The 11916-nt window shown below is 39.9% G+C and overlaps 1 protein-coding gene across 1 annotated transcript in view; it reads right to left on the bottom strand.

The window, feature by feature from the left end:
* Nucleotides 1-9243: 9243 nt before the first annotated feature.
* KCNA4 (potassium voltage-gated channel subfamily A member 4) overlaps nucleotides 9244-11916 on the bottom strand; it is a 2928-nt gene continuing 255 nt past the window's right edge. The window contains exon 1 of the mRNA XM_018081774.3: nucleotides 9244-11916. This exon is cut by the window's right edge and continues 255 nt beyond it. Within this exon, the coding sequence (XP_017937263.3) occupies nucleotides 10174-11916 (1743 nt within the window). The 3' untranslated portion in view covers nucleotides 9244-10173.

The following is an 11916-nucleotide window of genomic DNA, read 5'->3' as shown; positions in this document are numbered from 1 at the left end:
AGGCTGGAGAGGATTGGAGCAGCTGTAAACCTATCTAATTAACATAACTTTCTTACAGGCACTTACTGAAAAATAACAACAAAAACCTCTTAACTTTGCTCACTGAATTTGTGAAGTTCCCTGTCGTTCTGGACTCAGTTCCTAAATCTGCTTGGACTCATTAACACCAGAAAGGCACAAAAATTAAGGGCTCATTACAGAAAAAGGGTCGAGAAAATGCTCCTAGCACTGCACCAAACACTGGGTGCTCAGAAAAAGATGAAGATGAAGGCGGGCATTGCAATACATCGATTGCATCTTTTATTTAAGGCTTTTAATCCACACAATTTGGGATGGATGTTCTCCTTTCACTTCATATGTTCATTGTTCCTCCCCGGGATTACCAGTGGGCTGGAGAGGTGCTGAGAGTGGTTGAGGGCTCTGTGAAGAAGCAAGCCTTAGAAAAGAGATGGAGTTTTCCTTTGTGATCCTCATAATTTAAACTCTGGTGTTTGGTCTGACAGGTGCTCTGGAATTTTCTGGCGTATTTAAGTCTTCAGGCATGGATGGTCCCATGAAAACTGCTTGGATGCTCTGCTTCTCAAATACGTGCAGTTTCCCATCTGTGTGCATAAACATTGGGAAAAAACACTGTGGCTTTCCTTGAAACTGTGACATTCCAGGTCCAATCACCATTTTAACAAGTAGTCATATTCTATATTTAGAACTTTAGTACAAGGCCCACAGCTCAACTCCCACCTTTAGCAAAGAGACAAACGAAGAGCATCACCTCAGCATTTTTTCATTAAATAAGTTCATATTAGGCTAGAGGATTTTTTTCCTCCTATTTATAGAACGCAAAGAAAAACTGGATTGCGAATAAAAATTACTAATTTTTAGACACTTTCTCAAGTATTTCGACCATTATCATAAAATGATAGTACCAGAGTTAAAATACCTTGTAATACATGAAAGACACAAATTTCTAGATATTCAATCATATGTCATGAATGAGCATGTTTACCTAATACCAACATCTGCCACTGTTCCAACACTGACACTGGGTACAGCAAGCACAGCACAGCAAAAAAAAAAAAATTGCCTGAATGAAAAGATTAAGGAATACTACACAGCATGCTCTAACACCTTTCTAGATGTCAGTCCAAATCAGAACATTATTAGTTATTTCCCAGCTCCCAAGTAATGAAGAGACTGAGGGGACTCATTGCAGTTACAACTTCCTCCTGAGGGACAGAGGAGGAGCAGGCACTGATCTCTGCTCTGTGGTGACCAGTGACAGGACCTGATGGAATGGCCTGAAGTTGTGTCAGGGCAGGTTTAGGTTAAATATTAGAAAGAGGTTCTTCACCCAGAAGGTGGTTGGGCACTGAACAGGCTCCCCAGGGCAGTGGTCACAGCACCAGGCCTGACAGAGTTCAAGCAGCATTTGAATGATACTCTCAGGGACATGGTGTGTCTCTTGGGGATGGTCCTGTGCAGGGCCAGGAGCTGGACTCAATGGTCCTTGTGGGTCCCTTCCAAATCAGCATATTCTGTGATTCTGTGAAATGACAGCATCTTTGGGACCCATTCATTCAAGAGCTGAAAAACAGCTTTGCTTTTGAAAAGGCATGAAAATGTTCTGGCCCATCAGCACAAGTAAGGTGTCTAAAAAAAGCATGTGGTAACACAGTTTAGGAGAAATAATTGTAGATGTATTGGCAGCAACAAAACTAGCAGTAAAACAGCAAAGAAATAAGACCTCAGGATGCTTAAGAGCCAAAAATCAAGAGTAGCAAAAAGCTCAACAACTGGTCAGTATTTAAGGCTCTGAAAAAAAAAAAAAAGTAAGTTTTCAATTTTGGTTGGAGCAATACAGACCTTGAGCTACAACTGCATATTGGAAGAACAGACATCTATAACAGACCTAACCATGGTTAGGATGCAAATCCAGGGTATTTGTCAGGGCCCAGAGAGCTCAAATAGGTCTTAATGGTCCTCCCTGGCCCCATTTAATCCTAAACTGGTGCCACACTGTAAGACAGAGCTGGTGAGGCCCCAGCCCCAAAGGCTGTGTGATCATGTTTAGCTCCTGGCTGCCCCAGCCCCTGGGAAAGAGCCAGCCCTGGTTGCTCCCTAACACCTTTCTTTTACCACCTCAAATTGCCATTCATGGAACATGTTGGTCTGGCATCAGGAGAACCTTTTAGAGCACAGAACACAGGTCAAAAGTATTAGGAGCATTTCTTTAGAAAATCCTACAATGTAAGGTGCCTGACTATTAAGTGAACCTTCTAAATCATATGTATTGTTTTGTGTGGCAGTATGACTGAGACTATGCATTGTGGATTCTCTGGTTGCTTCTATTAAGTATAATTCAAAACTACAGAAAATCACAGAAATCAAAAAAAGCTGAAATAGAACTTGTTCTCTCAAAAGAAACAAACCAGTCAAGCCACTAGGGTAGAAATTTCCAGAAATAGGTAGTGGTCTGAACGTCTTTATTTCTGGGTGCCCAAAAATGAGACACTTTTTCTGCATCGATTCAAAAGTAAACCTCTTCAGAGTCACTCCATTTCGCTTAAGAATTGAGTTGTTCAGTATCACTAATCAATTCTGGAAATATTTTCTTGTAAAATAGGTCAAAGAGCAGCAAGTTAGTACCACTTTTACTTACTAGAATCTTTTCACATTTTCTACAATATTTCAAAGCTAAAAACAAATGGTAATCCTCCATTAAGCTATGAGTAACAAAAAAATATTTTACTAGTCAGAGAAAACAGTTTTATCTTCTAACTTACGGATCCATGACATCATTTATTAGAGTATATGTTCACAAATTAAATGGCACCAAAATAACTATTTCTTCTTGCAGATTCTCAGAAACATTAAATCTTGTTCCTCTCGTTTACTGAAATCCTTATAGCAATTTTGTCTTTGATTTTGAGATCTGAAAGTCCTAAAAAATAAAAGTGCTTACAAGCAGCTAATAGAAATAAACATATACAGAACTAAATGCTGAAGTATAAATTACTATACAATTCCTCTACTGTATTTTCTGCAGTACAATAGATTTTTGCTAAAATAAGATGTCTGAGTTTGTCATCTGGCACACAATAAAATACAATGATGCCCTTTAAACATTGAATCAAAAATCTTTTCTACCCCTTCCCTGTAATGAAACCATATTTTTCTTCAGCATGTGCATCTGCAGTTAATATTTAAGAAAGACTTTAACAGAAAATATACTATTCCTTAGCTTCTTAACCTGAAAAATATGCAAGATTTCTGGTTCATAATGCTGCCTTGCCATTTTGAATGCAAAGAGGGATCATCTTCCTTCATGCTTGAGTCCTGAAAAATAGTCAATGTCTTAAATTCCTGAGGAATTCGGAGCAAATTGAGGGCATCTCTAAAGTACAAAGCCACTAATGAAACCCAAGGTATTTAACCTGAAGTTTACATTCTGTTGAATGTGTAACTTGTAGTACTAATACATCTTTGGATAGGAAAATGAAAGGTATCTTGATTTCATATGAAGAGTCCTCTGCAGTTTCCTGTGTTCAGGTTCACTGTGCTATTCAGGCTCCTCTGTGCAAGGAGAAACTGTCACTGAGTGACACCCTGAATTCATCACAAAGCTGTGCCAGCAGGGAGACAACAAAAGGCAGAAATTAAAGTTCATTCACATAGTGGATGATCCACATCAAGGACAGGCATCACGGGCTCTGACTGAAAACAAACCTCCCCTGATCTAAATGGAACAGAAGCAAGAAACTGGGTTCAATCTATGGGGCAGGGCCAGCAAACCTCCCAAGTGCCTTGTCCTTCCATTGCACAGGGCAGAGGAGAAAAGGGAATGCTGTCTCCCTGTGTGCAGAATTCTGCATCAAAATCATACCAACACAAACAAGGAAAACCCATTTTCTACTTGGCTGTCCTACACTGCAATGCTACACACTGTCTAGTATTGACACCAGAAATTTTGGGAGGCTTCAGTGCAAGAGCATTGGACCCAAAGCCAGCACACCTATAATAAATTAAAAGGTCAAGAGTGATGCTGAACATGTCTCACTTGATTTTCTGAATTGAAAGCTACCATTCATGTCCAGGATGAGAGTTTAAGTGTCAGTGTATGTTCTACCCCGAAATGGTTTTTATAAGAAGTGTTAGGACTAAGCAACTAATAATAAAAAAACCCCAAACCTTAGCTCATTCTGACTGCTAAGAACAGAAACAAAAGTATGTATCTAAATTTAAAGATGCCTTTGACATACCTCACTGAATGTATCCATCCTCCTCCATACTCTGAACACAAATACCCCAGGAACATTTGAACAAGAGACTAAAAACAAAGAGACCAAAATCTCTCTTCAATATGTGCTGTCACTTCCTACACTCCTCAGTGTAACACCTGGGAAACCTGCCCCACCGCAGTCTTCCTTTTGACCTTAAGGAAATTGCTTGCTCCTGGATTCAGGAAGCATTTTACAACCCAATTCCTAAAGAAATGAACGGAAATCAAGTTTTTGAAAAGTACATTTTGTGAGTGCAGACCTGAGTCCCTCTGTGGCTCAGGAACTGGCAGACTGGAGCCTTTGAGGCCTCCCCATCTAAAAGGGTTGCTCGGCATTGCCAAGCAAATAATTGAACAACTTTTGCTCTCAGGATACTCGTGGTAGGAGCGGGGATTTACCAGATAGGCTAAAAACTTCACTGCACCCCCTCCCATCCCACCTGGCACTGCCTGATGCAAGGAGCATCTTCCCAGCTGCACAATGCCAGAGCAGCAGCTGATCCAAGCTGCTCCCAAGATCCCAGAGTACCTGGAAGAGACACAACACGTGAAGTACCTCTGTTTGCAGTTGTGTATCAGTTCAACCTATTTGTTCCCAATTTGCTTTCAATGGTAGTAACATAATGCACAAGTGAAAGAAAAAAGAAAAGTTTTTACTTACCTACTTTCTCTGAATTAGGATATTTTATCAGATTTTTTCATGTCATTTAAGATTTCTCCTCTTTCCTTCTTAAATACTTATGTATTTGTTTTCCAAAGGGCCTGTTGCAGAAAAAGGTCTCAAGGCACATCATAATTTTACAGAAAAGGATTAAAAACAAAAATTAATTCAACCATCTCAGTACATAATGCTTTAATGAGTTATCCTTCAGAACTAATGTCATCAGAATTCTGAACACACAGAAAGCATGGCAGCAATATTTAGAGTACCTGGGCATCAGGTGCAAAACATTTATGCACTTTAACCCGGAATTAATCTGTCAATCGCTTTGCCTACATTAGATGATCTCTGGGGAAATGAAGGAATGTTCATTTTTCCAAAACTGACAAATTTTCTACAAGCATTTGTTTCAAACAGAGGTGCAAAAATATGGTAGATCTGTCAACTGGATCTTACTGCAAAATCAAAAGCACTTGATCATTCAGTTATATGCACAGGAAAGTGCATACCCTGCCCCATGTCTACAGATGTTAGTCTGTCATTTAGATTTATTTCATGATAAGAAAAATACGTAACTTATATGCTGCATAATAAAGATTTTTTTTAATATTTGTTTGAATTTCTTAGTCTCTTGTCAATTAATTAAAATTTTAAAAAACAGTCCTGTATTTATAACTGGATGCAGTGACAGTAAGAAGTAATAAGGTACCACTAAAAAATGGAGGAAGCTGGTGACATGGTCTAAAGTACCATGGATAGATTATATTTAATTTGAGGATTATCTATAAACTGTAAAGATTATGCTAAAAATTAACTGATATTCAGAATTAGTTTTACAAGTCCAGGATCACCAGAAAGGTACATTTCATTTTTCAATGCTGTGTGAGAAAGGCTTTTCAGGAACTACCTACCCACGGAATAGACTTTCTGATATTTTGCTGGCTTTCCATAGTGCATTTATCCTACATTTATCCAAATTTGAAGAGGAAGTACCTCATATTCTTGGGCAGTGTAGCACTGAATTTTCAGATCCCAAGTCAAAAGACTTCCAACCTTCCCACTTGACAGGAATCTTCTGTATCAGGAGCTACACCATATGATCCTTTATTCAAGGATCCTGATCCCAAACTCTCTGCACACCAGTACTACACAAAATCATTTTCATATTCCAAAGCCATTTGAAAAGTTTTACTGACTGAAAAGACACTCAAGTCCCATTTTTATGACCACGAGAATGCCCAAACACCAAGAACAATATTGTCATGAATTAGATGTAATCATGATAGCAGGGGGGCTTTTCACCCCCTAGATCTCCCAAATTTATTCTGCATTACATGAACATCACAGAAATGGATTCTAGACAAGAAAACATAGGTATTTTCCTCCAAATACGAACAAACAAATTAGACTTTCCATCAAATGGAATTGGCCTCTTGTGGAATCATTCTAGAAAGCTTAACTGAACACTAAAAGCCTTCACCAAGTACTCACTGACTGGGTTACACAACACTTCTTTTGGTATAAACCACTTCTTTTTGGTTCAGCATCCAGGCCGATATTTTCAAGGAATCGATGTAACATCAGAAAAGTAATAAAGAAAAAATTTATGGATCTCTGAAGTCAGGCATTAAATCCAGCACTTCAGCTGGTAAAACTCTCTCCTTATGAGTCTGGCCTTGGCACTTAAGATTACTATAAAAATACTTAGGAATTTCCTTAAATAAATGCCAGCACACAGTTAAGTATCAGACTATATTTGAAAACTGATTTGGTGCTGCTGTGATTCCATGAATTCTAATGGAACTCCTCCAAATTTTTTTCACCACTGCAAGCGAACCTGAAATATCTCATTTTGCATTATTTTTAGCTGAAAATGTATGTCAATGTGAAATCATTTGAACTACATTAGTAGAACTAAAATGATCCCCGGTGTAACTCCATTCACATCAGCTACATCAGGAACGCATTTCACCACTATAATTTAAAATGTAAAATGTCCAAGCCATAATAAAACTATTTTTCTGAGCATTGTCAGTATCCAGTAACACTGGGCAAGGTCTGACAGAAGCAGTAACAGTAATTTGGAGCCATAACAGCTCAATTAGAGGGTTTCTCTGGCACACAATTTCAACCAAAGTAACACTTGATAGGAATTTCTGTTTCTTGTTAAGCACTTGGGATCTTTGGGTTTTAGCATTTACTGGTAGGACTTTGGCATTTTAAAACTCTGTTGTAAGGGACTGGACCAATAGATAGTTGAACAATCAAATTGTAAGCCCCAGAAGAGATGTTTGCTTCCATTCTGGAACGCATAACTCTTTCTGTGATTCGGAATGGTCCACCAAACTGATGGAACAACCTAAGACTGAGCTAGAGTGGCTCTAATTTATAATGGCAAAGTACAGGTGTTTATGCACTGCAGGAGGCAGAGTAGGTTCCACTGTCACCTTAGGATTTACCTTCCCAGTACTGCAGTACGTGGTGCTGATGCACCAAGAATGTTGCTCTGCCAAGTGCTACAAGGCCCTACAGTAGGACCTTTTCCTTCCAAGAGCAAGGTACTGTATGATCACAGCATAGCACAGACATCACCACGCTTGTTTCCAATTAAAAGGTTGTGTTCTGGTAGCAGAATAGCTGAACGACTTGCTGGAGCACTCACCTCATGCTGAGCTCTGTGTCTACAGTGTGAATATATTTTAAAAGTGATTCAAAGAATTTCCTTCCTTATTTCCATTAGAAATCTAAAATTCCACCTCTTGTGAACCACCTCCCCTTTCAACCAGCCGATACTGAAAACATGCACTGTCTATTTTCTCTAATTTGTTTATTTACCTAGTTAGTATTCCTTTCACTCCTGCATCCTTGCCATGGTCCCAGGTATTACATGGTCTCTGATATCACACAGAACTGCCAGCAAGCTCCTTTAGGAAGAGAACCTTCATGCCCTTCACGCCATTAACTACCAGCTGTGAAAGAAATGCTTTTAGTTATGGATTTTTACAGAATTTTACAGATCATCCTCACTGCTGATATTGCCCCTGTTAAAAAGGTATTTAGCACATTCAACTCAGGTGAGCTACAATGAAATGCAATATTAAATTTTGGCAAATTACTGAGTCTTCTCATTCCAAACACAGTTGGAGTTAATATCACCTCAATAAAAAGGAGCTTTAATGCCTCACATCAAAAACACAGCGAAGCCTTGCTCTGTGTTTTTAAATTAGGAATCAGACATTTAAACACATATTTTTTGAACCAGGGCTCACCACAACGCAGTCTTTTGTGTGTGTCTTGGTTTTTATTATTTCTTCTGCAATGCAAAAGAGGACAAGCAGAGAAACTTTTTGAAGAAGAGATCCACAGAAAATTCATGAAGGCAAAACCCAACCCCCTTATATAGAAGCCCACAACTACAGCTCTGCTTGGTGCCACTGGCTGCCACACAACAGGAAACATTTATCTGATTATGGAGAATGTCGTGGATGCCCAATTCAGACTGGTTTGGTTGTTGCTTTTCAGCTCCAGAACTATAAGTCAGTCACTAATGAGTTCTCCCCCCTGCAAAAGTCCTCCCCACTCGACTTTAACTGAATATTGCAAAACTACTGTAGTTCAGTAGCCTTGGTAAGTCCTTTTTTCTCTCTTAATGGCCTGTCCCAGACCTTAAAGTGCATATGCCAATTTGGTTCAAGTTTTATAATCTGGAATGTTCCACAGTGCCTCTTCAAAAACAGTTCCAGTTTAATTGTGCCTTCCCTAGGTAGTGATAAGTCTGAAAAAAATACTTGCTCTGAATCTATTATTTATGTTGTATGCAGCAGTATCTTACCTATTTCATTCTGGAGCCTGAAATATACTGTAGGTTGGATAGTCTTTACCTACCTTAATCTCCTAGGAAGGGCAATGGAAGTTTTTGACACATAGAAAACACAGCTGACCTAAGAATCAGTGAAAAGAAACCATGGAATGTTCTCACAAGGACTCCATGGGACCCAACGTGTTCATTTTGAAGCCCAGAAATGCCTGTTTTGGATCTTAAATGTTGCTTCAAATATACATGGGTGAAAGCTGTAATCAAGCAGCACCAATAATAGCACATTAAAAGTCAGCAATTCTCAATTGTCAGTACTGTAACAACTGAATATCTTATTACTTCTACCTTCTCCTCCCATACACTGAATTTCTTCAGTACTGACAAAGTGCATGTACTAATCATAGACTCAGTGTTAAATTAAGCAGGAAAAAGATATAAATTGGGTTGGTACTTCTTGAGGGCATCAGTAGAAAACACCGATTTCAAATATTTTTGATTATAAAATTTTACTTCACAATCCTTTTCCAGATCACAGATATTCATAATCAAAAGGAGTATGGAATTCATGTAATGTTAGCTATTTTGCCATCAGCATCACAAAGAAAAAAGAAACAATAAAATATGATGCAGAATTCACTCTTCCAATGATTGTCATTGAACTATTACATTAGTAAACATTCACAGTATGAAGTCTCTTTCAATATATCTCCAGCATATAAAGTAGTGCAAAAAAGCATTCCAGTCATTTTGCCTTTGCAGTCAGACCAGGTTAAATGATTCTCTTACTTCATTTCTTTCATTATTAGACAACAAATGCTGTAATGCCTCCAAAGAGAGTTATAAAAATAAACAATTTCTGGAGGGTCAACAGCCTTTTCAAAGTAAATTTCCAGTTAAAAACAAGCATTATAGATTTCAGGAAAAAAAAATTTAGATCTATCTTCTGTAGAATATCTTTTTACAATAAATTTACCATTTGAAAAACAATGACTACGGTATCCAATGATTTATGGTAGCTGCTATTAAAGCACTGATAAATAGATAAATGACTACCAAACTTCATTGTTTCTTACATAGTAAATACCTCTGAATGCCAACTTTTACCACAGAGCTGTTATTAGTGATGTCGACAGTTCATGCACCCACTTTAAAACTGACTTGGTTTTAATAAATTTTTCAGCCTCATGTGCAAAACACTTGCATTCTAATAAAAATATAAAGTCTGAAAATGTATCAGATCTAGCAACCCTCACCTCAAGTCATACCACTTCCTTGATATGTAATACATGTTTAGCAATGCTTTTTATTTGTATTTAACCATTAAATGGCATACTACTGTATGCTGCAGACTCTTGTTTGCATATTTCATTATTTTCACTGCGCTCTTTAATGCATAAATATATTTGGAAACGTTCAAAATTACACATCGGTTTCCACGGAATTTGAATTTACACAGTTTTTCTTCTCTGACTCACTGCTATTCCCCGTGTCCTGACTTTTGTTCTCCTTTACACAGAGAGATTCTTTAACTCCTTCTTCCATCTCCAAATACTCTGATTTATCCTCTGTGGATGAGGAAGATGCGCTTCTAAATTTCTTCAGTAAATTTGTTGGGAGGTAAGGGCAACTGACTGCATTTTGCATCATCTGTGTTTGTTCCTCATTCTCAGTTTCTCTATGGTAGAAATAGTTAAAATTGGAGACAATCACTGGCACTGGTAAAGCAATGGTTAACACTCCCGCAATGGCACACAGGGACCCGACTATTTTCCCACCCACAGTTATGGGTTTCATGTCCCCATAACCAACCGTAGTCATGGTCACTACGGCCCACCAAAAGGCATCTGGGATGCTTTGAAAATGGGTGGCAGGCTCATCAGCTTCTGCGAAGTAAACAGCACTGGAAAACAAAATGACTCCGATAAAAAGAAAAAAGATGAGGAGGCCAAGTTCCCTCATGCTGGCCCTGAGCGTGTGACCCAGGATCTGCAAACCCTTGGAGTGCCTGGAGAGCTTGAAGATGCGAAACACCCTGACCAGCCGGATGATCCTCAGGATGGCAAAGGACATGGCCTGTTGACTGCCCTGCTCCTGCGCCAGGTCAGTGCCCAGAGTAATGAAGTAAGGCAAGATGGAGACAATGTCTATGATGTTCATGACGTTCTTGAAGAAGTGTGCTTTGCTCGGACATGCAAAGCAGCGCACCGTAAACTCAAAGGAGAACCAAATGATGCACACTGTCTCTACAATGAAAAAAGGGTCATTGAAGATGGTGTGCTCCCCAGCGTTCAGGTGAAGTGACTCATTGGAAAGCCCCTTCCCTAAGCTCAGGGACATGACGAATTCCTTGTCATCTCTGAACTCTGGTAAAGTCTCCAGACAAAAGATGACGATGGAGATCAAGATGACTAAGACAGAGACAATGGCAATGCCTCTGGCTGGAGTGGAGCTCTCCGGGTACTCAAACAGCAGCCAGACCTGCCTCTTAAACTCATTCTCTGGCAAAACTTTGTCCTCTTCCTCTTTGACAAACCCTTCATCCTCCCTGAACTTGAGCATGGCCTCCTCCCCAAGTTGGTAGAACTTCACCTCCTCGGAGAAGATGTCAAAGGGTACATTGACTGGCCTCTTCAGCCGACCACCGCTCTGGTAGTAGTACAGGATGGCATCAAAGCTGGGTCGGTTCCTATCAAAGAAGTACTCATTCCTGAGAGGATCAAAGTATCTCCCTCGCTTCGCCGGATCGCCCAGCAACGTCTCCGGGAACTGAGCTAACGTCTTCAGCTGGGTCTCAAAGCGCAGTCCTGACACGTTGATCACCACACGCTCGCAACACTCGTACTCACTGTAGCGGACAGAGCTGTAACCCCCAGGGCCTCCACCATCATCGGGTGGCTGGTCCGAGTAGGAAAACTCATCCTCCCCATAGTCATCACTGTAGTAGAGCTTTCCTTCTTCCTCATCGTCTTCGTCCTCGTCTTCATCCTCCTCTTCCTCCTCACTCAAGTCCTTCAGTATCCTCTCCTCAGAACCACTGAGCGGCAGCAGCTCAGAGCAGGGGAAGGAGGCCCCGCACTCCCTACTCCCCAAGTGGTGGCTCCTCTTTTTCCCTTTCTTCCTCCTCTTACCGCCCTGGCGGTGGGGCAGGCCGCTGCGTGACGC

The sequence above is a fragment of the Manacus vitellinus genome, unplaced genomic scaffold, assembly GCF_001715985.3.
Source record: "Manacus vitellinus isolate BGI_N305 unplaced genomic scaffold, ASM171598v3 scaffold_57_pilon, whole genome shotgun sequence".
In the NCBI taxonomy this organism is placed as follows: Eukaryota; Metazoa; Chordata; class Aves; order Passeriformes; family Pipridae; genus Manacus; species Manacus vitellinus.
Note: the sequence above shows the minus strand (reverse complement) of the source record. Positions and strands in the feature narration are given on the sequence as shown.